The sequence below is a fragment of the Mycteria americana genome, chromosome 10 (assembly GCF_035582795.1).
Source record: "Mycteria americana isolate JAX WOST 10 ecotype Jacksonville Zoo and Gardens chromosome 10, USCA_MyAme_1.0, whole genome shotgun sequence".
NCBI classification, from domain to species: domain Eukaryota; kingdom Metazoa; phylum Chordata; class Aves; order Ciconiiformes; family Ciconiidae; genus Mycteria; species Mycteria americana.
In genome coordinates, this window is record NC_134374.1 from 5,552,115 (window position 1) to 5,578,223 (window position 26,109).

A 26,109-nucleotide genomic window follows, 5' to 3' on the forward strand; every position below is an offset into this window, starting at 1 on the left:
GGACCAAAACTGAACACAGTATTCCAGGTGTGGCCTGACAAGCACTGAGTAGAGTGGGATAATGACTTCTTTGTCCCAGCTGGTGATGCCCTTGTTGATGCAACCCAGCATCCTGTTGGCTTTCTTTGCTGCAGCAGCGCACCGTTCACTCATATTGAGCTTGTGGTCCACCAGGACCCCCGGGTCCGTTTCCACAGAGCTGCTCCCCAGCCGGGTAGATCCCAGCCTGTGCTGCACTCCTGGATTATGTTTTCCCAAGTGCAAGACCTTACATTTGTCTTTGTTGAACTTTGTTGAACTTCTCCATGGATTAGATTGTGCTGTGGAAGGCTGAGGTCATCTGCTGATTCATTTTATCAGCCAGAACAAGTACGTAAAAACTTGACCAAAAAATGAGTAATGGAAATGGGTAGACTGGATGGAAAAAACCTGTGCTCAGGAAGAATCTTAAGCTGAAGTTTGTCTTGTGCAGACAAGCAAGAAAGGCAAACCTGTAAAAGAAATATCACCGTTTTATGGTTAGAAGTCTTCCATTTCCAAGCAGTATTAATGTATAGCAAGTTTATACTCATTGTTTCTGGTTTTGAAATTTTCCTTTAAATAGTTGAGTTTTTTCCCCTCCCTGATGATTAAACAGTTTCTTCCCACCAAGGAAATACAACGCCATAAATAGTTGAATTCCTGGCAAGCAGAGAGATCTTTTATTAATTTGGGAATACTCTGTTGGATCATCAGCAGAGCATTCTTGCCAAAGGTGGGCTAAGGGGCATCTTCTTATACCGTTTAGTTGGATGCAATGTAAAAGGGTACTGAATGTAGACTAATTAAGGTTTTGATTTGGGGTTTTTTGTTTGGTTTTTGGTTGTTTTTTTTTTTATTACAAGAAACAGAGCAGACATCCTGTTTTGGAGCAAACCACTGCTATTGCCTTCTTACTAGCCATTACCTCCTCACTCCATAGGTCCTGGTCACTACCTGTATCTCCTTTCCACTTTCTTCTGTCCCCTCCCCATGCCTTTTTCCCCTTTTCTCTGGTAGCACGTCAACAACGCCTGAACTAACTGATCTCATAAATCTTATTAACGGTGTTCACTCAGTCCCTCACTTTCAGCATCAACTCACAGGGCTTCAGAAGCAGAACTCACCATGTAGGAAGCAGTATTTTTGGCTAGTAGTGCAAGCAGTAAACAGTAACGAATGGATGCATTTGATCACTGTGGAAATACTTTTAATGTTAAAGACAAAGGGAAGTGTCCTGGATGCACTGTTGTGAGGGCTTTTTTTTTTTACGCTACATAAATGCAAATAATGTACTACTACGTGAATTTAAATACAAGCAGGAGCAGCGAGCACTCGGGATTCCTCGCCATTCTGGCTGCCTTTGCACAGACCCGTGCCGCTGGCCCGCGGCAGCACCGATGGCAGCAGGCTACCGAGCGCAAACCCATCCCACGCACATCCCTGGCCCCAGCGCCTCGCGGAGCGTTCTGCGCAGAGGCAGCGATGCAGGGCGGCCCAGGGACCCAGCGGACCGCTCCGCCCGGCCCCGCGTCTACCCTTCCGCCTGGGGACAGCGAACCGGCGGCGGCAGCGGGCACGGCAGCAGCGGCGACGGCGGGGCCGGGCCGGGCCGGGCCGGGCAAGGCAGGGGGCGGGCGGGCGGCGCCCCGCGTCACAGCGCCCTCCGGCGGCCGAGGCTGGCGGCGCCGCCCCCCGCGCTGGCCGCGCCCCGCCGGGCCGAGCCGAGCCGGGCCGGGCCGGGCCGGGCCGGGCCCGCCGCTGCGAGGGCCCGCCGCGCCGAGCCGAGCCGAGCCGAGCCGCTCCGCCGGGCGGGGCCGCGCGGGGCCATGGCCACCTGGCGGCGGGACGGCCGGGTGACCGCCCTGCAGCGGCTGGGCTGCGCCGGGCTGGCGGGCGCGCTGAGCCTCAGCCTGACGGCGCCGCTGGAGCTGCTGACGGTGCTGGCGCAGGTGGGCACCTGGCACTGCCGGCGGGGGCTGCGCGGCGCCGGGCAAAGCCTGTGCCGCGCCGAGGGCGTGCGCGCCCTCTGGAAGGGGAACCTCACCGCCTGCCTGCGCCTCTTCCCCTACAGCGCGCTGCAGCTCGCCGCCTCCCGCCGGTAAGCGAGCGGCCCCGGCCCCGGCCGGGACAGGGCTCCGCGGGGAGGGACGCGCTCTCGCTCCGGCCTTTCGTGCCTATTACAAAAGAGGAGGGGATGGAAAGCGGAGAGCTTGGCCGTAGGGGCACTTTAATGTCGCTGTCTCAGCTGGATGGCTAGCTGGTTGTGTGTCGCCTCTCCCCAGGGGCATGTACCCTGGCTAATAACTGCATTTAGTTAGTTTATTCGGCGCGTAGCACCTCTTAGGGCCTGGTGACGTGCCAGCAGCTGCTTATAAAGTCATAGCTGTTCTTCAGGTGATGAAGCGTTCATAGTCTGTTAAATCTCTTCTGCTCGGCCAGATTCCTTTAGAAACGAAGTTACAGTGCTACCTACAAATGTGAGTGCGACACCTGTTCTTTACAACCGATTTATTGTATTCATTTATATGCTTTCAAGTATTTATATTGTCACTAGCAAAGAAAATAACAAAATCATGGTTCAAATCTTTTACCCTATTACGCGGCGGTGGTTATGCAAATTTCATTGGTTTTGAAGTCGATACGTGACATTATTTGTTTTAAGTTCTTGTTTGCGATAGTGCACAGGCATTAAATTAAGGTAAACACTGGCAGGACTGCAGCAGGATCCACATGGAGCAGGGCTGACTGAGCTCTGCCGACCCGTGCTCTTTCCTAGGATTCCCTTTCGGTGCCGGTATCTTTTAGCCTTGAAAGGAGCGCCTGACTGTTTGCACGCACCAGTGTGTTTTGCCGCTTGGAGGGTTGGGTTTCTTTCTTTCCTTTTTTTATTAAGGTCAGCTGTGTGCATGGTATGCACTTGACATTTCCGCCCAGCTGGGCGATGGGTTATTCCAGTTCGTGGGCTGTGTTGGGTGGGGAGAAGCATGGGCTCATCCCGCGCTGGCCAATCCGGCCTGCTGCGGCTCTCGCCCTGACGCTGCGTAGCCTGCTGGGGTTTGTCGTTCATCCTGCTGAGCAAGAGTCATCCTCCCAGCTCTGCCTGCGCCCTTCAGGACATGACTGATGGAGCGACCCTGGAATCGGGCACCCTTGTTGTGTCCTTCTGCTTGTAATGCAGGCAGTTGTTGAGCAAGGGGAGGGGTAATGGCAGTGGGAAGGCAGAAACTGTGATTTAAATGTAATTTAAAGTTCACAGAAGAGTCAGTGTGTGGCACCAGTATAAACCAGTTGATTTTGAGCAACATAACTAACTTCATTTTTTGTTCAGCTTGTAACAGTGTATTGCCTTTGCAAGGCTATAGTTTGTCTCTAGTTTGCACAGGGTGTTCTTTTGAATTACAAGTGGAAGTAGGCTACCAGGAAATTAAATGAAAGCTGCTTACACATATTTCTTGATAACATTATTTGAGAATGTTTTTCATGTATTTTCTAGTGAAAGAATGGTGTATATAAAGGCAAGAAACACAAAAAGGGAAATGTTACATGGTAACTGAAGTAAATAGTAATGCCAGTTGCAGAAGGACCTGGGCTGGGCACAGCCAGCAGCTCCAGGAACGGCGGCACGGGGGGAGCTGGCTGGGGAAGGGGGGGTTTAGCTGGCTCTGCACTCCGTCTGCGCTTACTGTGCACAGACTCTGTCTTTCCGTGGCAGTTTTAAATGTTATCTGGGTAGTGCTAGAAACACCCCACCACCCTCCCCACACATTTGTGCACGCACAGGAAAATCAGGCTGTGTTGCTTTAGGGACTGTACAAGACACATAGAAAAAAAAAGTTTTCACTTCTGCTTGGCTAGTCTTTCTGCTCTGGGCTCTCTCCAGGCACGAGACAAGTAGATGCAGGGATCTGTCATGCAGTAGAAAATGCACGCTCATGTGAAAAAACATCAACTGAGCAAGCAGTGACTTGTAAATCTTTGAAAATTATTTTGTTCTGGACATGGTAACGCCATGTAGTTTAAATGTAAATCTGCTGTTTAGGCAGTTTAGTTAATGCTTCCAAAATAGAATAATAAGTTTCTTTACCTCCAGCTAAGATTTTCCTCTCAAGTCTTTTTACTTGTTTCTTGCTGCTTCCATGATACTTCTCCCTGATGTAGGAGTGCCCTGCGTACATAGAAAAGTCCTTCTGTGCATCACAAATGCATGAGTTGTAGGTTAGCCTTTAAAACTCTCTGCTTCAAGTTCAAAATTTCAAATTTAGACTTAACCTCCTGAGCATAATAGTGCCTGGACATAAGTCTTCTCTAAAGGAGTATCCCTGGGGACCTTTCTGTCCCAACATAAGCAACAGAGGAAGGTTCAGTTGTTCTCAGAAGGCCCATGATGACGTTATCTATGTATTTCTTCATACATGATAACTGTGACTGGGGGTTGGACCAGTGTCGCTAACTGATGATCAGAGAATTTCTTGCAGATATGTCTTAAGTCATGGCAATTTTCATCCTGTAGATAGAAATATAAAAAAATTACTTTGTGGTCAAAAATTACTTTAAAAGTCTCTTGCAAAGCAAACAAGTAAATCTTTCAAACAATTAGTCTCCGTATCTTTGAAGATTTTTTCATCGTTAAATCGGTGCTCTGAATTTCCAGCACGGTACCGCAACTCAAGCTATGTGACCTTAGTCTGTCCTGGGAACTGTGGTGCAGGTAGAGCTATGCAAGCTGCCTCTGAAAAAGCTCTTTCAGGTACTGGAAGTATTTTAGCTCAGTAACACTAAAATCAAAGCAACTGGTATTTGCAGCATTATATATTCCAGTCCCTGACTCGGTTGTTAACTATAACTTTTGCATTTCTGCACTTCTGTGCAGCGTGGATCTACCCAAAATCTCTTTGGGCTCTTAGGCATGTTTTTTAGACTCTGCTCATGTTTGCCCGTTCACACCTTCTGTTTCACAGAGGTTCTGATGCTTGTGTGGTGTTATATGTAGTAAGGTCTTGGATGAATTACATGTTAAAGTTTCAACTCCTGCTGCTGAAGGGGCTTGTGGGCAGAAGAACAATTACATCGAGAATAATCTGCCTTAATTTTTGGTGTGTTTTGTTCATACTGTCATTAATAGTACCTCTTTTATGTGTTTACTCTAGACTTGTTATACTTTTCACGGATGAGTTGGGTCATATTTCCCACTGGAGAGCCATCATGGCAGGGAGTCTGGCTGGCATGGTTGCAACCATCGTGACTTACCCCACTGATGTAATTAAAACACGGCTCATTGTGCAGAACCGACTGGAACCATCTTACGAAGGAATTCTTCATGCTTTTTACAAAATTTATCATCAAGAAGGACTCGTTGCACTCTACCGTGGCGTTTCACCAGCTATATTAGGTAAAATAATAATGGGGAAAAATCACCTCATTGCACATTGTTTATTGCAGCTATGTAGTGCGTTCATTTGCTCACTTGATTTCAAAAGCAAATAGTAATGTTCTTCTGTAGAAAGTATGCAGATTTACAAGGCACAACAATACTGATAACCTCTGCTGCAGCTTTATTGCTTCAAATTATGACCAAGCGCGTAGCATTTTATGTATGGTTAAGTGTTCAACAAAATACTCTTTTCCTTCTTTTATACATGATGTAGTTGTACTCGGATGCAAGATTTCCACCATTTAACAACAACGACAACAAAAATATATACACACACACAAACAGAGTGTTCGTAATTCCTGTCTAGGTGTGAGAGTGTCTCCCTAGCTGTTCAGTGAAACCAGTAGGAGCAGTAATGCATAACTGGTGTGAAAAGTGAAGATTAGTGATATTCTCTCTTTACATGAAATGACTTTTAAATATTTATTTACTGTCCATAGCTTTTAAAAATGCCATTTAACTTTGAGTCCACTTTTTCACAATATGACATTATAAAAACCACATAATAATAATAATAATAATAATAATAATGTATAATCCCGCTATAAAATTGATGAGAGCATGAAACAAGCAAAAGAGGACAGAAGTATCCCTCATCAGCTTGACTGAAGGGGCAACTCTGTTTACCTGTACAACTGCTAGGGTTGAGTTGGACTGGAGAAAGAGCTTGTTGCAGAAGAGATAATCTGGAGAAAGAGCTGACCTGTCATGAGAATAAAGCAGTTAATAATTCTGATGACACACACATTTTAATATGTAAATATATGCCCCTACCAGCACATTGAGATGCTACAATATGGGTGTTTGGTGGTAAACCAGTGACTAAAAATAAAGTTCTTCAAAATATTGATCACTTTTGAGCAATGCGAGGTTAAAACTGGCAGCAGCTCATCCCATCTTTCTAGTTTATGTGATGTGCAGCTCTGTTTTCTTAGTGTACAGTGTGTTAATATAAACCTGTCTGGTTTGCTTTCTAGGTGCTGTCCCATTTTCTGCGGGCTCATTCTTTGTTTACATCAATTTGGACAAAATCTGGCGAGAACCCATAGTTAATTTCACTCCTCTTCAGAACTTCATAAATGGCTGTGTAGCAGCTGGTGTGGCACAGACACTTTCTTTCCCCTTTGAGACTGTCAAGAGGAAGATGCAGGTACAGACCATTCATGTTACTAGTACTTTGTTATAGGTGCTTGTTGCAGGCGCTTGGGACAAGACTAGCCAGATGATCATGAGTGCCACTTTATTTCTCTTACCAGTAGGCTACAGAGACTTTGTTTTAGGCTGGTTGGGTTTTGGTTTGGTTTTGGTTTTGTTGTTTTTGGTTTTTTTTTTTTTTAAAGTCTGAAAATTACTGTTACAAGTGTGGTGTTACACTTTTAAGGTGGGTTCAAGTACTATCATGGGATATATGTATACCCTCAGACTCTGTGTCTTTAGTTTTATTACTTTTCTTTTGCATAGCAATTCCATCAAATTCTCACAGTTCAGAATTGGCAAGCTTTCAGTCAAATACAGGCATTCAGTTCCCTTGGTGGTAGGCAGGATGAATGAGATCCATGTCATTTTCAGAGCCTGTGTGTCTGCCATTTATGCCTGACCTACGTACTGGCAACCACAAGAAACTTGCACAGCAGGTATTAAGTCTGGTTAACAAGTGACTTCCCAGTTGCTGCTGCTGCTGCTTTCCTGGAGCATCAGCAACATGAGAGTTACTATATCAAGTTCCTATATAATTTTATGTTATCTTGCTGATCTTTTCTCCTGAAAGTTTAGTAATAAAGATCTAAAAAAAAAAAACAAAAACAAAAACAAACCACAAAACAACCACTACCCCACAGCTTCCATCTCACTGACATAATTCATTTGATGATGTTGACTTTTCATTAGAACTTCATCAGTAGAGTGACAGTGAATAGCTGTCATCATCTGTTGGCTTTCTGGCTGGGGCATATGGGTTTCTTCTTTCAGCCTAGTACATGGGACTGCAGATTTATGGGAAGCTTTTGTGAGCTTATAAAAAAAGCAGTCATTTGGTGTGGCAGCATTATATAGGTCCCCGTCCCCCTTATCAAGTGGTAGCTTGGTTGGTAAGTCACAAGCTAGCAAAAAGTCAGTGAAAGTGTGAATTCCCCTCTCCTGCTCCCCCGGTTCCCTTTTCCAGACAGGGCTCAGATCCAGTGGCACAGAAGCCTTCGTTGCCCTCTCTCCGTCTCGTAACAGAGGACCTCAGCAGGAGAAGTAATGTCTTCTATTAGACTAGCTCATGTAGCTGTTGTGTCCAGAAGTCAAGCTTTAAGCTGAGCCCTTTCATCAGGTATCTCATAAAATGTCTCAGGTGGGAAAGAGATTCTGAGCATGAAACCTTGATCATTTTTCCCAGCTGTATCAGTAGGTCTAAGAAAAGCAATTACTCCTTACAGGTCCTCTTTTTCTTTATATCCTTAGGCTCACAGCAATACTGTTGCCCTAAAGAATAAAGAAAAGAAAGGCATTTACTGTGCTGTTTCCCTTTTAATATTTTCTGTCGATACATCAGTTACTTGAACGTTCAGTTTTCGTAATCAGTTCAAAAGTAACTTTCAGTGGTAACTGGTGTGATGTTCTGTGCCAAGCTTTGTCTTGGCAGGCAAGGAGAGAAGTGGAACAGGCCCATCTTTCATTTTCCTGCCACTAGGCTGTACTCTTTCACCAAAGGGATGCTTAAAACTTCTGCTTGGCACTTCTAGAAATAAGAAAGGAACTGGATTTATTGCCTAAATATGTAGGAAGTTGATATGCTAAAAATAACTTTGCATGGAAAAAAGGCTCAATGACAGAGCTTTTTTTTTTCCTCATGAATGCATTGCAACAACTGAATAGTGATTTGCCAAGCTTAGAGAAACACCTCCTGTTCAGTGGTTTATTCTGAAGGCATGGGAGAAGGCAAAGGTGTTTTAGAAGAACTAGCTGCCTAGGTGTGAAAGCCCATAATTTGTTTGGTACTGGAAATGACGTAAGTCAAGGAGGCTTGTCCAGAAAAGAGACCTGTTGAAAATCACACCCAAGCTGATACTAAGAGCTCACTGGAACTCATGTAAGGTCATCCAAGAAGTTTGGTTTTCACAGTTAGCGCCAGGGTATGGCCCAGCTTTGCAGGGATCAGCTCTGCTTTCTGCCGACTTGCTGGCCTGTTCAGCTTGCAGGGTGGTGGTCAGAAGAGCGAAGTGTCTAGGACAGCACCAGAAAAGGTATCGTGCAAAGCGACCTAGAAAGGGGGAGAATAAAGAAGGGGGGAAAAGAGCTTCAAGACATTTCAGTGTTCTGTAGAAAACAGGGGAGCAGATACCTCTGATCACGGTTTTTCTCAGACATCGTATTCTGATCAGCCGCCATGCAGTGGTTCACCTTTCTAGCTGATAGGAAGAGGGATGTAGCAAAGCCTTCAGCTACCCCCGGCCTGGTGTGAGTGCTCTGCAGTGCATGTGGGGAAACGCTGGCTTTGTTTTGAAGCAATGAATGCTGGTTTAACGTATGAAGAGGAATCCAGCACATTGCAGAGGTCAGTATCAGATTCCTCTTCCTTCCCTTCTGTCCCACTGATCTGACAGATGGAGGTAGTATATTGCCAAAGAAGACTTTTCCAGTGAACCTGTTGGTGATGGGAAACCAGGGAGCTGTAAGGCAGACTGTCTCAGGAGCTTCAAAAACCGAGAAACTAGGACACAAGGTGGTCTTCTCTGATTCTGGGATGGAGTTCAAGCCTGAGACCAGAACATCCAGTTGAGATCTTTACCTGACATGCTAGGCAGTCTTGGAAGAGTTAGCTCCATCCATCTCCTCATCTAGACAACGCTTGAATTGTTTGCACAGACTAGAAAATAAATTCTGCTGTGGGAGGAAGGATAAGGTGTTATTTTTCATCTCAGTTGTAATAATTTTGTTTTATCCTTTCTCATTTTACATATCTGAATCCTACACTTCTGATGTTGGCAGCTTCTTTCACTGACATCTGTGGGAGTAGGAGCTGACTGTCAGTGAACAATTCTTCCTCTGTGTTTTGGTGGTGATTTACGAGGTCAGATTTGCTCCATAACCATGGCTTCTTCCCCCTCTGCTATTAGAATTATCTTTATCATGTTTACTTTTTTTTTAAACAAAGATGCTGTGTTTGCTAAATAGACTTGAATGTTTTTCTTAACAGAAATGTTAATTAATATGAGTGAGTCTTACTGAATATGTGAGTCCTCTATGTTGTGCTTATCCTAATTTTATTCCTTTGTCTTCCTTTTTTCACTTTGCTCCTGATTGGCATGTTAGAGAATTAAGAGGTACTGTATGCATGTTTTGGCATGGAAATACGGCTTTTGTTGTGCATCTGTAGAAGGGGATTAGTGAAGGAGAGGGTTATTCAAAGGGATGTTCTATATCAAATGCTTTCCTGACTCACTCTTATGCTATATCACCTGCTGAACAAAAACTTACTGATGTTTATATCCTTCTGACTGTTATTCTTGGCTTTCCTTCCTTACCTCACAATTTCATGTTCTTTGTTAAATCCAGTAGCTAAGCGATATTCAAGTACTGCACTTCTAGCTTGCAGACTTGCATACAAGAACACTAGTTTTTTCTTTTTCTACTTTTTTTTTTTTACCTTAAGCAGGAAATACCTGCCTATGAATGAGTCTGGGTCTAAGGGAAGCACTGGTAATATGTTTCCACTTCCCCACATCATCTTTTTGCCTGTGATGACCTTCCTAAGTGCATATTGGACTGAGCTCTGGCATTTCAGTAAGGGAAGATGAATTTAGAGCTGTTATATGCCGTACAGAAGATTATTATTAGAATGACACTGATCCCAGGCTATGTGTAGAACTGAAAATCTACAAACATGCAAATGGTCAGCACAAACCTAATACCCAAGTTTGGCACTTCCCGCTGTGCACGTGACCCTCAGAGGTAGGCTCAGATACCCCTGGCTGGCACTTCTCAGCCTTTGTTCCAGATTGACCTGTGACTTCGATAGTTTTGTTAGGCAAAATGCACAAAGAGGACCCTAAAGTTTCACAGATACTCCATCCACTGTACAGTTACTCCTCACTTGCTTACATGAACAAACTTCGCCTGGTTTGCAGAAGCTCAGTCCTGTCCCCATATTTTGATGGTATAATTTGTTTTAATTTCTGTGACTGAAACTTGTCTGAAACTCTCCTTGCCAGTAAATGCTACTCAGGTATAGCTTTACCATCAAACCCTTGTGATATAGAATAAGCATACTTTTAGTATACTGCAGGATTCAGTGCATTTTTGGTGTTGACTGCACAACATCCTCAAGCTGTGAGGATGTCTCTCCGGGGAAAGCATTGTTCAGTAGTGATCTTTCTGTTTTAAAATCCAGGCTTTGAATTCCCTCCACCGCCATAAACAAACAGGCTCACTGTTCTTGGTTAGTGTAGACTGTTGCCATGCATCACCCAAGAAGTGGCCTCTTTTCAGTGACAAAAGTGAATCAGTTAGGCCTCGGCTGCCTATAAATCTGCGATGTGTTTTGGGTTTTTTTGTTGGGTTCTTTCTGTTTCTTTGGAACACAAGATGCTCTGCAAGTGTGAAATCTGTTGTAAATTATGTAAATCCTATGAGTTCTTAGTAACCTGGAGAAAACTAAGCAGTCATTCCCTTTGTGAGGTAGCTTGTTTAAAGTAAATGCAATCTTGTGCCCTCTTGGCACATTTCTTGTCTGAAGTCAGTTAAAGGAGATACTGAAGTCTCTCTTTAAAAGCAGGATTGTTATTTAAGTATTTATTTTAAAATAGTCCCCTAACTATGTTCCTTGCATGGTAGAAGTCAGTCTAGCAAGAATCCAGTGGCTGGGTTATAAACAAAGCTTTGGAAAAGAAGGTGATAAATGTTCGTTAGAAAAGTACCTTCTCCTTGCTGAAATGAGGAGACACTGCTCCTGTGTTGCTTAAATGTGAGTAACTTGCAAAGAGTGCTCTGTCATTGGAGATGGTCACCGGTGCTGGCGTGGCAGCCTCCGAAAGCTCTCAAGCTGTGGCGTCCCTGCCGTTTGTGAGATCTGTGTTCTTGTCAGCTGGGAATATGAAAGTTATTGGAGTCATGACCCAGTTTAAAAATAAGAAATCCTTTTTGGGTCTTGTGGTTCACACGACATCTCAAAAGCATATGTGCTCTGAGAGTGCTCTGAGCATATGTGCCGCTTCGTGCGGAGAGGCCCTTTAATAGTGAGCAGAATGGGAGCCTGAGCCTTGAAAATTTTCAGAGATGGAGCCATTTGACCACACAGAGTGGCAAATTCCATAGTGTGGAAGCAAATAAGGAGCAGTATTACTACTTATAGTCTGATTTCTTGTGGAAGTAAGGTTTATATGGTTGCTAGCTGTCTGTCCTTGCCCCCAATAGCTTTTGATCCTGCTGTCCAACTTCAACTAAACTTGACAGAGGAGTGGAGGTTTCAGAGATATTAACTTCCTTCAAGTTTTGTGAAAACAAGTGCACAGATAGAGACAAAACTCCAAAAATACTTCACCTGAGCAGGAGGCTGCAGTGTGAGTTCTTACTTTTCTTACTTCTCCCTATGATCTCACGCTCCCCTTCTCCTTGCTGCTGGGGTTCAGGCATCAGCCAGGACCCCATGCCCTGGGTGGTACTTGAACTTGGGACCATCCTGGTTCCCAAGGGACCATCCCTCTGGTTATTAGCAAATAGGTAATAGACGTCAGATTCTGGTTTTGGTAAAATCCCTTCCTTCTTTCTCTTTTTCCGTATGTCTAAATGCTTTGAGCTTCCAGCATTTTTTATTGTTTCGTTGATGTTGCTATAAAGATATTTTATACCACTTTCTCTGAGGCTGTTGCAGAATAGTGCCCTACTGCTTTGGGAAGTACTTGGTCCAGTAAATGGTTGAGACGATGCCTGAAAAAAGCTACTGACCGTAACATGGGCTTTGCCTTCTGTAACAGCCTAGATCAGCTTTTGTGCATCTGAACAAACCTCAGAAGCATTTCTCTTAGATCCCTAGACTTCCACAGGAGAGAACCACGAAGACTGACTACCTGTGAAGCTGAAACACTGAACAATGCCAGTGGAAAAACTGGATAAGAAGGAAATATCGTAAATCAAGAATCGGAAGCAGGACTGGGCAGATCTAACAGTCAGGTCTGCCTTGTGACAGCTCATGCTGCATCTAGTGGTCTTTAACCCTGTTTGTCCAAGGAGCTGTGGTGCGATAAGTATGTAATACTCTCTCTGAGGTGGATTACAGCAGTAGCTTAGCACTGCAGCGCAGTGGTCTGCCGAAGAAAAGCAGGAAAACACCCTGTACCCATTTGAAATGCAGATCTGAGGAAGAGCAGAATGCAATTCTTTCCGAATTATTCTCCCAGACACTGAAGTGGCCACCACGCTCCCAGTCCTAGTTTTGGTAGTGCCAGCTGAGCATGGCCGCCAGCCTCTTACAGCCTCCGCAGCTCTGTGATCAGTGTGGTACGAGCAAGAGCTCTCTAATCTGCTTTGGGGCAAATCAGATGGGTTAACTCAGCCCACGTTTTTAAACTTAGTAAGTTCACCCAGCTGACATGGCCTGACACAGGTTAGGGTACGCTGCTGTGCACACACAGCTATTATAGCCATAATTTTCAGCGAGGAGACAGTAATGTCTCCAGAGTGACAGCTATCACTGTTACCCCTAACGTGAGTACTTTTGCACCAGTTATACAGGAGAGCCTTGTATCCATTTGTCTGTGCTTAGAATTATGTGCCTGTGACATGTAAGGTGATTAATTATGCATAATACTCCATAAACAGGAGCTACAATGTTATGGACACTCTCTTCTTTTATATCTGTTTTTATTTGGTATAATTCCTTACTTCATCCACATAAGGCCAGTGGAAACATGTCCTCTGTAAAGCCCTAGTCCTGTAACATGTTAATTTTCTCATCGGTTCCTACACAGACAGCAGAAGATGCAGGAACTAGCGTTGCTGTTCACTGCGTGAAGTGTGGGACCAAGCTGGTCTGCCTAAGGGTGTGCACCATTAAATAAACTAGTGCTAATGTGCATGAAAATGGTGCACCGGTTTGTAAGGATTGAGCTAAACCATCACGAGGCATTCAGAAACCACCCAGAGGTGTCCATGCAAGGGGTTTGCCCTGCCTTGAGGAAAAAGACCTCTATATTCCATATCAAAGATTTCTTCATCCCGCAGGTGTTAAAAGCAGGGAAAGCTTAGGTTCGGTAGCAAAGGAGGGATTCTGCAACAAACCATGAAGCCTCAGAGTACAACAGGCCTGGCGATAATGTATTTAAATTAAGAGTCAAACTTCTGAGCAAGCAGTAAACTGTTTTGCTCATTGGGTGCCATTAATCTCAAAAAGGCGAGATGATTTGGCGCCAGTTCAGGTTACAGAGGAAGGACAACATGTTCCTAGAGTGCAGGAAGCTGGAGGTCAGCTGCCTGCTGTGCTGCTCTGGAACCGATTGCCTCCTGATCGCTTGTCATCCTTTGCCTTCCTACATGCCTGAATACCTTTGGTGGACTTTAGCCAGGGGTAACTCGGCATTACCGAACCACTGACACAGAAAAGACAATGACTACCGACTAAGGCTGTCCTCCAGGAGAAAGGATTGATTAGCCCAAGAGAATGCATGCTTTTTTCCCCAATATTAATACCGATTTACACTTTAATTCTTTCATATTTGAGTGGAATGAAGTACTCTTTCAAGCATTCAGCCTTCTCTTGAGTGAAATTTCTGTTGACTGTAGTGGCATTAGCTTGAATGAAAACTGCAATCTTTGTCCTTCAGTTTGCTTTGAGCTACGGTTACGTTTTCCCGTTGCATGTGTCCTTATTAACCCAGACTGCAAAGACTTCTTATTTTAGCTTCCAGATTAGGAGCCTGAACTCTTGAGCTGTGTTGTAAAGTGCCTTCCTGTGCTTTTTTTTTTTTTTTAAATTGATCAGAAGTGTAGGACACCTGAATCTGTTGAAAATAAGTAAACAACAAGCAATTTTACTATATCTACCATCAGGATAGCATACCACCTATGGCAGCTATTCACTGTTAGTTGATCTTTCATACTCTGTTCCAACAGTACTGCATGCCCAAAAAATAAATAAATAGCAAGTCTTTGTACCAACAAACTTTATGAACAGGGAAGGGGGGAAAAGTACACAAATTGAGAGGGAAGTATTTCCAAATAGTCCCTGATACATGTAAATTCAGATAGTTGCAAACCAAAATGTCCTAAAGTGCAAGTGGGAATTTTGGACCTAACCACCGCATCTGCCGTTTCCTGAGCCGGTGGTCTCTGCTTGGTCCCCGGGTGGCTACTGTGAGCCTTGGGAAGATTCAAGTGATCGATTTTTTTGATGGCAATGGTTCCTATTTCAACTGCGGTGAACGACATCCATCGGTCAATCCTAAGAGGAAGAGAGGAGGAGGAGAGGGGCTGGGGGAGGTCATTGAAGGGGAAATCTTTATAAGGGTCTCTGAGATTACTTCCCAAAATGGGACTGTGTTCTGGCAGTCACCTGGTGATGCAGACAATGGGAGGGATGGTGTCTGAAGAGTCTTCAGGTAACAATTAACTTTAACAATTAACTTGAGTTTTGTCATGACACTTCACCCTTATTTAAATATTTTGTTTATATTAAAAAATGTGAGTGCAGATAGTTGGGTTTTTTATATATATATATATACACACGTCTCTCTCTTGGATTTAGATTGTCGAAATAGAACAGAGTGCTAACTTTGGGGATGTATCACAGTGACTTAGTAGACTTGGTGGCCTCTGGATACTAAAAGACTGTGTTTGTGAGAGAGCAGATGGAGCCAATTCTGCATTTGATGTGCTTTAATCGTTTAGAGAACCCATCGTCCATCAGAGGTAACAAGATTAGCAACTTAGCCCCGCTACTACTATGACTAACAGCTTGGCACTCTGTTACCAGTGCAGTGAGCTGTACTGTATCTCCAGCCTTCTGCAGTATGAGACAGCCCTAACTGGGGGGGAAAGAAGTCTTTAAAAATGTTCATAACAAACAGGTTTCCATGCAGCAGCCCATAGTCTCAAGGGGTGTCCAAAGGAAGGAATTCAGGCTGCTTTGAGGTGCATGGTGTGAAACGTCTCTGTCATAAACCTGATCTTTTTGGTATGAGATTAGCTGTTTGATTTGTATGTCATAGTAGGTTTCTGCAAAAAAGGTAGAGAAACTCGTTTGATCTGTTTGGTTATTTCCATTTTCTGGCTCTGGTGCCATAAGACGGTTGCAAGGATTGCAGTGTTACAGACATGCTTAGATGATGCAGAACCACCCAAAACCCACAGCTATTTTTTTCATTAAAAACAGTGCCAAATGAAACGCCTTCCTAATTTTTTTTCTTTTAGTAATACATTTTAACTTGGTTTAGCTATGTTCCAAAATACTGAAGTGTTAACTACAGACTGGAACGGTTCTTAGTTTTCCTTTTGCAGTAGGTTATTCTGGGATTCTGTGGACAATTCTTATTTAAATATTGTGTCTAGGGTCCTGGAAACATACTGCTCCTGTAAAGCAGAAAGACTGGCAAAGCATACTTCACCCCACAGACTGAAATCTTGAAAATGGCTGTAACTGTGGTGAATGTTACTATAAATAATCTTCCAGTAAATCTCTTAAGAGGTCAGTGTCTGTGGGCAAATTAGAAATCTGGGGGTTTGGCTTACCTGTTCCTTTTTAACTGTCTTCTGGATGTGTCTACTGCGTGCAGAATCTTACTGAAACCTGCAGCGTGCTTGTCACCTGTCTTGTGTTGTAGGCAGGAGCACTGTGATCAACACCCTTCGATATGTGCCTTTGCACTGTATACAGTGACGAAGGGGATTAAGTCAAACTCGTGCAGTTAATTCAGGCAGGTCATGCCCTGCCTACCACAAAGGGACTTAAAAAGGAAGGGAATCGCATGTTAACAGCGTTCCTGCTTTCCTGAAGCATTTTAGAAACTGTCCCTCTTCGCTGCTTGGCTGCCTATACCTTCCTTTACCAAAAAAGCTTGTGGAAACTGGCTGACAGTCCAGAAAGCAGAACAGGGTTTTGAATCCAGCTCTCCTATGACTGCTGTTGCATTTTTAAGGATACTTACATCATTCGGGTGCTCTTCTGAGCATCCCTGGTGCTAATATCACCATTCTTAGTGGAGCTGGTCCCTGAAGTCTCAGTTGCAGCACTCAGCATCTTCTACAGTACAGTCATGAGAGTCTTTGTGCAGGAGTTTCTCAAGTACTGTGGAATAAGGCTTGAAAGGTTATTTCTCTCTTTCTCACTGTTGGATTTAGCTATTGCTTTTTAAACGCTTAACACCCTTAAGTAACAGAGCCAAGCAGACAGCTGAGCTTCCTTGTAGCAAATGAGCATAAGTGAACATGTGCATGACCCTTGGCTACCAGACTAGCTCCGTTACCTTGAACTACCTGCAAAGGCAGGGCTGGTAATACTGTAAAATCACAGCCGTTAAATCCCATAACGTCTGCCTCTCTGAGTCCTGAAACAGGACGCTGTGGGAGCTTGCCCACAGTTAGGAATTATGGAAACAGCTGTAGCCCCATGGAGTTAGCAAGGCCAATGTAGACACAAAGGGGATGAGCAATTAGAAGAGTTGAAATAGTTTCTCCCCGACAAATGTGACTCCTCTCTTACAAATCAGGTGCACTGTTGCGAAGGTTCAGAGAGAAGCAAATGCTTCTTTTCTTTCCTCCTTAAAGTGTGAAAGACCATGGATTAAATCCTCAGCCCTACTCATGGCTGGGGTAAAAGAGCGAGGACGTGATAAAGGGGATCCAGAAGATAACAAATCAGGATGTGGTGGAAGCCTATTGCCTTCTTTCTCAGTGCAGACAGCTACTTTCCCAAAATCACCTCCCAAAGCCCTGTCAAAAGGAAAGTGTATGGTTTTACCTGTTACCTGCCTTCAGAAGTATTTCACATGCGTTTCAATCATGCCCAAAAGGTGAGAAAAAAATCGTGAGATGTGATTTTGTGTAGATAAAGAAGACTATGCAGTTAGTGTAGTTTGATTAGGGGTTTTTTGTTAGCTTCTAAATTTTATCAGTAGCCTTGCCAGTAATGCAAGAGGATGCAAAAGCGTTAAAACTATTTGATTAGCAACTTCTCTTACATACCTGGAGCATGAGTTTTGATCTGTTTCCATCTCCAGCATCTAAGTTGCCAAGTATTTGAAATGCTATAGCTGAGACATCTAGAAAATCTCATCACCACTTGTCGGTTTATGAGAGGCTTGTCATAGGCTTAGCAGCTCTGAGAAGCTGTAGGCTAGTCTGGCCAAGGAGGGAAAAAGTGCTGCACAACATGGTGTTTCAGATCAATGAAGGGATAATGATATCCGTATTCACCAATCAGTTAACTGTACAAGTCCCATTTTTATCAAACTTCTGCCCTGTGGTGATCAGCTTGCGTGCCCAAGTCACCAACCTGTGTCCTGGGGTCCCCACATACTCCTGACTAAGAAGTGTCACTTGCCATGTGTTTGAGTGAAACCCTCATTTGTCGATGCAAAATAAACCTGTGACTCCATGTGCACAGATGGATGAGTATGGGATTATTCAAGGTCAGGTTATCCTGTCTGTGCTAACGCAGTAGGAGATTAATGAAGGAGGGATTTTGCTGTTAAAAATGACCCACTACACTTCTTCCATGTGAACAGACACTGTCTATATTGCAGTTGGAAATGTTGCGGCAGTCCAGCAGCATGCTCCCAAGCTAACTTTAACCAATCCGGATCAACTGACCATGTAGCAAAGATACAGGAGCACGGGCACCAACTGCTCACCTACAGCCCGTGGTGGGCTTGTACAGCCTGGGCTGAAATCTCTGTTCTTCATTTCTGCTGTGCTGTTGCTACTCAACCCATTGTACAGTTCACCCTTCTCATTGCAGTGTGGACACAGCCTCAGCAGCCAGAGTGAAGTCAGCACGCTCTTCTTTTTGATCAGAATTACAGGAAGGCATCTGGGGCCAGCCCCAAGCTTCCCTCTCATAGGCGCTCCGCTGCCAGTGATGTGAAATACCCCTCCCCAGACCCGAGCAGCTCGCAGACGTGGGGCTGATGTGTTACGCGGCTCTGGTTCAGATGGTTTGTCTTCACAAGGATGGGATTTATTTCTAGTAGTGACATGGCACAGAAGGAAGTGCTGTGTGAAACTACAGCGCTCTTTCTCTTTCATACCTACCAGGGAGTGAATTCCCTCCCTTTTTAGTTTGTATTTCAAGGCAAAATAGCTGATTCTTTTGTGTTGACAGAATAATCCAGATCAGTCTGTTGAAACCTGGCATTAAGTGTTCCTTATGTACCAGAATGGAGAAAATAATTATCTTTAATTACTTTGTTTTTCCTTTGCTTGTTCTAAATCCCCCTGGGTGTCTCTTGAACAGGCTCAGAGTCCTTGGCTTCCCCACTATGGAGCAGTTGATGTCCATTTTACTGGCATGGCTGATTGTTTCCGGCAAACTGTGAAGAACAAAGGTGTGCTCGGACTTTGGAGTGGACTCACACCCAGTCTGCTCAAGGTGAGGTTATGCTTTCATCCCAATCAAAGACTATCCTGAAGTAATCAAGACACACTTTTGGACAGTTGGGATTATAAAGCTTATGATGTGCCTCTGTACTTATTAGCAGCTTATAGATGACAGGGTCCATGACAGAGGAGGTATAACCTCAGGCAGGTTATAAACCAGCTTTGGAACTTGGTTTGGTCATATTTCCCCGAATGTAAGCTTGGCTTCTAGGTGTCACTACTTTCAAGTTCATTTGAATGCCCTTAGAGAAAAGGGAATGCTGCTAACACACAAGCCAGGGTATGGATGGGGGAATTGCAAGTGACCCACTTACGACAGCTAAACAAGTTCTACTTCTCAGCTGAGCTCCAGTAACTTGACATGTTGTTACAGAAAGAAAATTGCACTTGTGTAAGCCACTTCCCCAGAAGTCAAAAGTAGTACTTTGGACCAGCTATTTAATGCACGTGTATCAGTTACTACAGCCCTTGCTGAGTTGAAAGCATGAAATAAAGCATAGTAGCTTAAACAGAAGGTAATTTAGTTTACATAAATACGTTTTATAGTGCTGCAGTGAGGATTAACCTACGTGGAGTACTACAGGTCACCTAATGAGTGGTAATTGAGTGACAACATGATTGATTGCGATGGCCTGCCTGTGCCTGGCCCTGCCTTGGCTGGTATAAAGCCACATGGCACCAGAGCTGCTGACTCTGCACGGGGCAAAAGAAGAAAATTGTTCAGTCACTCTGCTGTGTGTAGAATAAATCCCACATTTCCTACTGGGATTTGCTGAGGTTGCTTAGGATTTGCTTAGGTATTTGACAAGCTGTGATAATCTATAGGCTAGCACAGACCTTGTTCCTCACAATATTGTTACAATTAGTTATGTACCAATACTAAACTCCTACTTTTAGCATGCTGCAGGTGCCAGCCTAGTTTGAGGTGAGACTGATTTTATATAAATGAGCACAGCTCTGTTAGCAGATCAGATCAGATTTGAAGTCCTAGAAGTTTCCTTTTTTAAAACATCTAAGCTAAAAATGCTACTAGTGAGTCTAATATTGCTTTTTTATCTTATGTTGCTTTTTTTTTATTTTATCAGATTGTCCCATACTTCGGTGTTATGTTTAGCACTTTTGAATTCTGCAAGCGGGTCTGCCTGTACAGAAATGGTTATATTGAATCTCCTTTAAATTACAAGCTAACTCCTGGCGTGGACCAGAGTTTACAGCCACAAGAACTGAGAGAATTAAAGCTCCTCCGAAGGGAAAATTTTGAGTCAAGAAAATCCGCTCTTGAAAACTGACATTGCAGTGTCCATTGCAGATATACACAGTACCTTTCTTAAGGAACTTTGCAAGAAAGACGTGCTGAACTACAGGTACCAGCATCTCAGCGGATTGCATGGTTTTATTACTGAGACAGCAGTGCCAGGAATGAATACGTATTGTATCTCATTTGCTGAATGGATATAAACAATATGAGTAGCAAGCATATACTGAAGAGGAGAGATGCAACTAGTTTGAAAAGACTGTGCTATTGGAATTTGAAATTACGTTATTCTAGGTGCTTTTCAATACTGGATAGCCATTTTGAGATAAAACCACTTGCAGAAAGGCAAGAGAACTGAGATACGAGTATAAATTGTATCTTCAAAAATATTAAGACAATTCAAGTGGATTTTTTTAAAGTAATCTGAGGTACAGAGTCAGCCAAAAATGATAAACAGACTACAATACATAGAACATGCAAGAATTTCTACTGAAATATCTTTTTTTTAGTGATACTGTGTGGACGTGGCATTCTGTGGATGCAGAATTAGTCTCAGTTCAGTCACACTCCAGAATCCACTCTTCAGTTTTTGAGACTTACTTGAGAATATTAATTTTGTATGAATCTTTGGCGTAAAGATGAAAATATGCTGCTGCAACTGTGCTTCTGCTAAGAGAGAATTGTAATGTGCAAAATGAACTGTAATACACTGGAATGACAATCTTGCGAACTTAAGTGCATACTAGAAAATCTTCCCCCCTTTCTCCTGTGTTGTTGCTGCATGTACGTGAATTATTTCAGGCTCTGAAAAATAGTTTTCCTGAAGTTCTGTAGCTGAAATATTTCCTGAAAAATGCAGTTCTTAAATGTGTTAGATATTTCAGAGCCACGAGCCTTGTCATGTTGTTTTGGTATTCTTAAAGCTCTATTTTTATATTAAACTACTTTTTAGTTCCTGTGCACAGACCCAGGCTTACTGTGCTGCTCAGAACTTACCAGCAGAATAGCACTGTGCACACAAGCTGTGGTTTTTCTGCTTTAACTGCTGTGATCCAGGAGCCACAGATAGCTTCTGTAGATAGGAACCTCTCTGCAAGACCACTAGGTTATTGCCAGTGCCAATGCAATTGATAGGCCTGTGGCCACTCTAGGGAGCTTTTGGACAATAAAAGATCATCTTGGTGTTTTACCTGAGGACCTGTGGTATTGCTCCGGTTCCTTTGTAGAAGTACAGCTATGGAACAGCCCCATCCTAGTGCCTTCTGATAGAAAACCTTAAACCCCGTGTCCACGTGGGAAGGCGGCTCTGCCCTCTGCGGCATGTCCCACCAGCCTTGGGCTGTGGCAACGTGTGAATCACAGCAGCTCAGTAAGGCATGTGCACACCAGCTATGCTCCTGCCCTAGCTGCAGCAGCCTGGGCTCAGCACAGCATTTGCCTGCTGGTTTACACAGCTTTTTGTGTGTGTTTTTGTACTGTTTTATGTCCCTGACGGGTGGAAATAAGTAAATCTCAGAAACTGCTTGGTTAGGCCAGGTCACAGTGGGATGACGCAATGGCAGATCGAGGCAGGAACAGCCTGTGACTATGGAGAGAGATTTGCAGAAAGTTTTTGGATGATTGTAAGGCCTGCCTTGCACCTAGAACTTGATGTACCTGCAGCTGAGGTCTTGCAGTATCTCTCTTAATGGGCTTGCTCAGTTCTGCTGCAGTGGTGCTTCATACTGTTTTTCTTCTCAGAGAAGAAATGCAAGTACTGATAGCAAAAATTAAGATGGTAGAGAGCAGATCTGGCGGCTCGTGCGTCACACTGAGGCTGTAAGTGCTTTTGGCTCTCTGATCGACCTGCCTAGTGAACGTTTCTCTGTGCCTCAGTTTCCTTATCTGCACAGTGCAGGTAATAATACTGAGACTTATTTGAGATGTATGAATAAGGAGATGGGACTTGTGAGCGTGTTGGGGAGGAATGGATTTCTAAAGAGTGCCCTTACCTTGTCCAAGCATGCCTGTATGTTTTTTACTGATGATGTATTTCTAAATAGATTTTAAAGATTGAGTGATGGGTGCATATGAATGTCTGATCAGCTCTTCAAACCTGGTAAGAGTCAAGTGAGTCAAAAAGTTACCTCTAACTTTTTTCTGATATACTAACAACACCTTTGTATTGTAGTGTACTCCTACGAGCTATAAATCACTTACTAACTTTTTATCAACCAAGCCTCTACTTTGCGTAATCACATCTATGCATGAGAAATCCCCCACTGAAATACTTGTTTCAGTGCTGTCTGAAAGTGCTTCAGCAGCGGATCACTAATATGTAACGTGGTGTATGATCATGACGAACCAGTTAATAGCAAGGCTAAATCTCAGAGACAACTCTTAGCTGGGTGAACTGTAACTCAAGTGACGTTTGGGTGCAGCCATGCGATAGAGGTGGTGGGTGGTACCTGGTGGCATCATCACAGCTGAGCTCAGCGGTGTGACGGATGGAGGGAACCTGTAGGAGCTCTGTGAATCCCGGGGCAGAGGATAGTAATGGGAGAGGTCTCTGAGCGGGGGTCTCAGCTGGGGCGCAGTGAGGCTGGGCAGCCAGCCTCGACCCTGAACGTGTCTGAAGATGAAGCAGACTCGGAGCCCCCCCCCCCCATTCCTGCCGAAGCCACAGCCCTGCTGCCTGCGCGGCTGCCTCTGTATCGCCTTCATGACGGCACCCGGACGGCGCAGAGGGGCTGCGCGGGACGCGGGCAGGGAAGGCCCCGTCGCCGCCACGTGGGCTGCCCGGGGGCGAGCGTGGCCGGCCCGGGCAGCTCCGACCCTGCTCCCGCCCGCGCGGCGGGGGGGCTGGCGGGGTGCCCCCCCTCCCGGGGATGTTGGCTGGACCCCGGGGATGCGGCGGCGTGTGCCCCACGGGGCTGCCCGGCGGCGTGTGACCCCGCGGATGCCGAGTGCTGTCCCCGGGACGCTGCTCCCCCCTCTCCGCCCGCGGACCCGGCCATGTGCCCCCCGGTGCGTGCCGCGGCGGCCCCGTCCCCCTGCGGCGGCCACGCCCGCCTGCCGCAGCCAATAGGCGAGCGGGACGCCACACGCCCCGCCCACGTGTCCGCCCCGCCCCTATATAAGGCGGCCATTTCAGCCGCCCGCCCCGCAGCGCCGCCTCCCGTCTCGCCTCGCCTCGCCTCGCCTCAGCCGGCCTCGCCTCGCTTCGCCTCCCCTCGCCCGCCGCCGCCGGCTCCCCCCGCCATGACCGATGCGGCCGTGTCCTTCGCCAAGGATTTCCTCGCCGGCGGGGTGGCGGCCGCCATCTCCAAGACCGCCGTCGCCCCCATCGAGAGGGTCAAGCTGCTGCTGCAGGTGAGCGCTGGGGCCGGGGGCCGGGGCCGCCCCGAGGCCGCCGCAAGGAGAGGGGGGGCGGCGGGGGGCCAGGGGATCGCGGGGGAGCGGCGCTGACGGCGGCGTCTCGGCCCCCGCAGGTGCAGCACGCCAGCAAGCAGATCGCCGCCGACAAGCAGTACAAGGGCATCATCGACTGCGTGGTGCGCATCCCCCGGGAGCAGGGCGTCCTCTCCTTCTGGCGCGGCAACCTGGCCAATGTGATCCGGTACTTCCCCACCCAGGCCCTCAACTTCGCCTTCAAGGATAAGTACAAGCAGATCTTCCTGGGTGGCGTGGACAAGCGAACCCAGTTCTGGCGCTACTTCGCCGGTAACCTGGCATCCGGGGGTGCTGCCGGCGCTACCTCCCTGTGCTTCGTCTACCCCCTTGACTTTGCCCGAACCCGCCTGGCAGCGGATGTGGGTAAAGCCGGGGCTGACCGGGAGTTCAGTGGGCTCGGTGACTGCCTGGTCAAAATCTTCCGGTCGGATGGCCTCAGGGGCCTGTACCAGGGCTTCAATGTCTCTGTCCAGGGCATCATCATCTACAGAGCTGCCTACTTTGGCATCTATGACACCGCAAAGGGTAGGTTGACCAAAATGGCACTAAAAGGGAGATGCTGGGCTGCAGCAGGCCTGTAGTGCATTTTGGCAGATGCTGGTGGCTCACCTGCTGTTCTCATCAAACCCTCTCTCCCACAGGCATGCTTCCAGACCCAAAGAACACCCACATCGTTGTCAGCTGGATGATCGCTCAGACTGTCACCGCTGTCGCCGGTTTAACCTCCTACCCTTTTGATACGGTTCGTCGTCGCATGATGATGCAGTCTGGCCGTAAAGGAAGTAAGTTGGTACCTCCATGTGTAGGAAGCGTTGGGCATCCCTGAATCAACAGTTGGTGGTGGAGCTGAGGTGAAGGCAGAGTGGCTTGGCTTTCACCAAGCCGTGTAAATATCATCGCCTCTTGTAAACAGCGGGGTGTGAGAGGGGCTGCAGAAGCGGATGTCAGGTGGGGGGCACGGACAGGTCAGTCTCAGCAGCACTCTGGTAAGGTGGCATGCACAAGTCACGTATCTGTCAGTAAGTAGGAACAGCAGAACTTGCCCAAGGATGTTGCAAACTAGTGTCTCTGGGCAAGGAAGAGACATCGCTGGTAGCATGGCCTGGCTGACTGTGCAATAGCTTTTGGGTCTGGAAGTGTTGGTGTCAAAGCAAACAGTAGCTGCCTTCTGCTCGAACCGGTCCTTCCAGTGTCTCCTACGGGTAATGCAGCAGCAGCGTATCTCCTGGGCAGTCTCTGATGCACTAAAACTGGAGAAAGTCAGTAAAGAAATGGGATGTACTTGAGGTTATGAAGCTGGCAGATACGTTAGGCCATTTCCAACCTGGATGTCAGAGGTCACAGGCATCCAATTCCTAACACTGTCTTGTCTCCCACAGCTGACATAATGTACACTGGCACTATTGACTGCTGGCGGAAGATTGCCCGGGACGAGGGCTCCAAGGCGTTTTTCAAAGGTGCATGGTCGAATGTACTCCGAGGAATGGGTGGTGCTTTTGTCTTAGTCCTGTATGACGAAATCAAGAAGTACACATAAGTTGTTTCCTGTTGTGAACTGGCATGTTGTTATATGTAGTCTATGACCGCTCATGGACTTGTTTGAAAACCGTCTAGTTACTACACAGTGACGGCTGATGTTTATACAGGTTGGCATGGGGCAGGGGCAACTGCCTGCCCTGTCTTTATGAAGTTATTCCCCCTGATGGGACTCACCATGGTTTCTATTTCCATCACTCCTGCTTAAAGAGTACAAAGAAATAAAAATCTGAAACCAACTTTCCTTGTCTCATGTTTGTTTTTGCAGCAGCTGCAGCGTGAGGGAGGTGGGGGGTCTCTGCAGTGATTGTAGAGGAGGAAGATGAACTACCTCCATCCTGCACGCCTCGCTACCTGCTAACTACCTGTGGCCTCCGGCAGGTGAACACAGTGCAGGCTGCCGAGGAAGCTGTGTAGTGTTTCCTCCCCAGTGGAGGCCAGTGGTGTGGGCTGGAATGGGGACTGGCAGCTCTGAAGTACTCACCCAGCTGATCTCCCCTGAGACCCCGGTAACCAGAGATGATGCACTGGCTGTGTGCCACCGGTCCTGCCTCTGGCCTGTCTGCTCCCTGGAGCTGACGAAACCTTGTTTTGAACACGCCAAGTGCCTAAACCAAGTGCAAAGCATAGCTGTCCCCACAGTGCTGAATGCCTGGGAGGCTGGGGAAATGTCTAAGGGGTATTTGCTGCTGTCTGGAGGAGCAGAGCTGGCATCATGTACTCTGGCTTAGAACTGCGCTACCTACTTGGGCATGTTAAAACCCAGCCGGAGAACCTAAGTGCAGGTAATTGCTGCTCTTCTGTAGAGCCCCTGGCTAGCCTTGCCCTTGCACGAGGTGGTGTGCTGTGGGGATGTAGTAGCTGA

At 46.0% G+C, this 26,109-nt stretch overlaps 2 protein-coding genes across 3 annotated transcripts; both read left to right on the forward strand.

The window, feature by feature from the left end:
• The first annotated feature begins 1,743 nt into the window (after positions 1-1,743).
• SLC25A43 (solute carrier family 25 member 43) lies at positions 1,744-23,392 on the forward strand. Of its 2 annotated transcripts, XR_012777319.1 has the most exons (6): positions 1,744-2,119; positions 5,169-5,410; positions 6,430-6,602; positions 18,879-19,013; positions 20,107-20,385; positions 22,319-23,392. XR_012777319.1 is itself a non-coding variant. In XM_075513238.1 (5 exons), the coding sequence occupies exons 1-5, from the start codon at positions 1,848-1,850 to the stop codon at positions 20,308-20,310; spliced, it is 1,026 nt and encodes a 341-aa protein (XP_075369353.1). In that variant the 5' UTR covers positions 1,744-1,847; the 3' UTR covers positions 20,311-21,462. The 2 variants fall into 2 exon arrangements, 1 of the variants encoding a protein (XP_075369353.1); XM_075513238.1 differs by lacking the exon at positions 22,319-23,392 and having other exon boundaries at positions 20,107-21,462.
• Positions 23,393-23,409: 17 nt separating this feature from the next.
• On the forward strand, positions 23,410-25,483 carry SLC25A5 (solute carrier family 25 member 5). The gene is made up of 4 exons (XM_075513237.1): positions 23,410-23,627; positions 23,747-24,233; positions 24,350-24,490; positions 25,088-25,483. The coding sequence occupies exons 1-4, from the start codon at positions 23,517-23,519 to the stop codon at positions 25,243-25,245; spliced, it is 897 nt and encodes a 298-aa protein (XP_075369352.1). The 5' UTR covers positions 23,410-23,516; the 3' UTR covers positions 25,246-25,483.
• Positions 25,484-26,109: the final 626 nt, after the last annotated feature.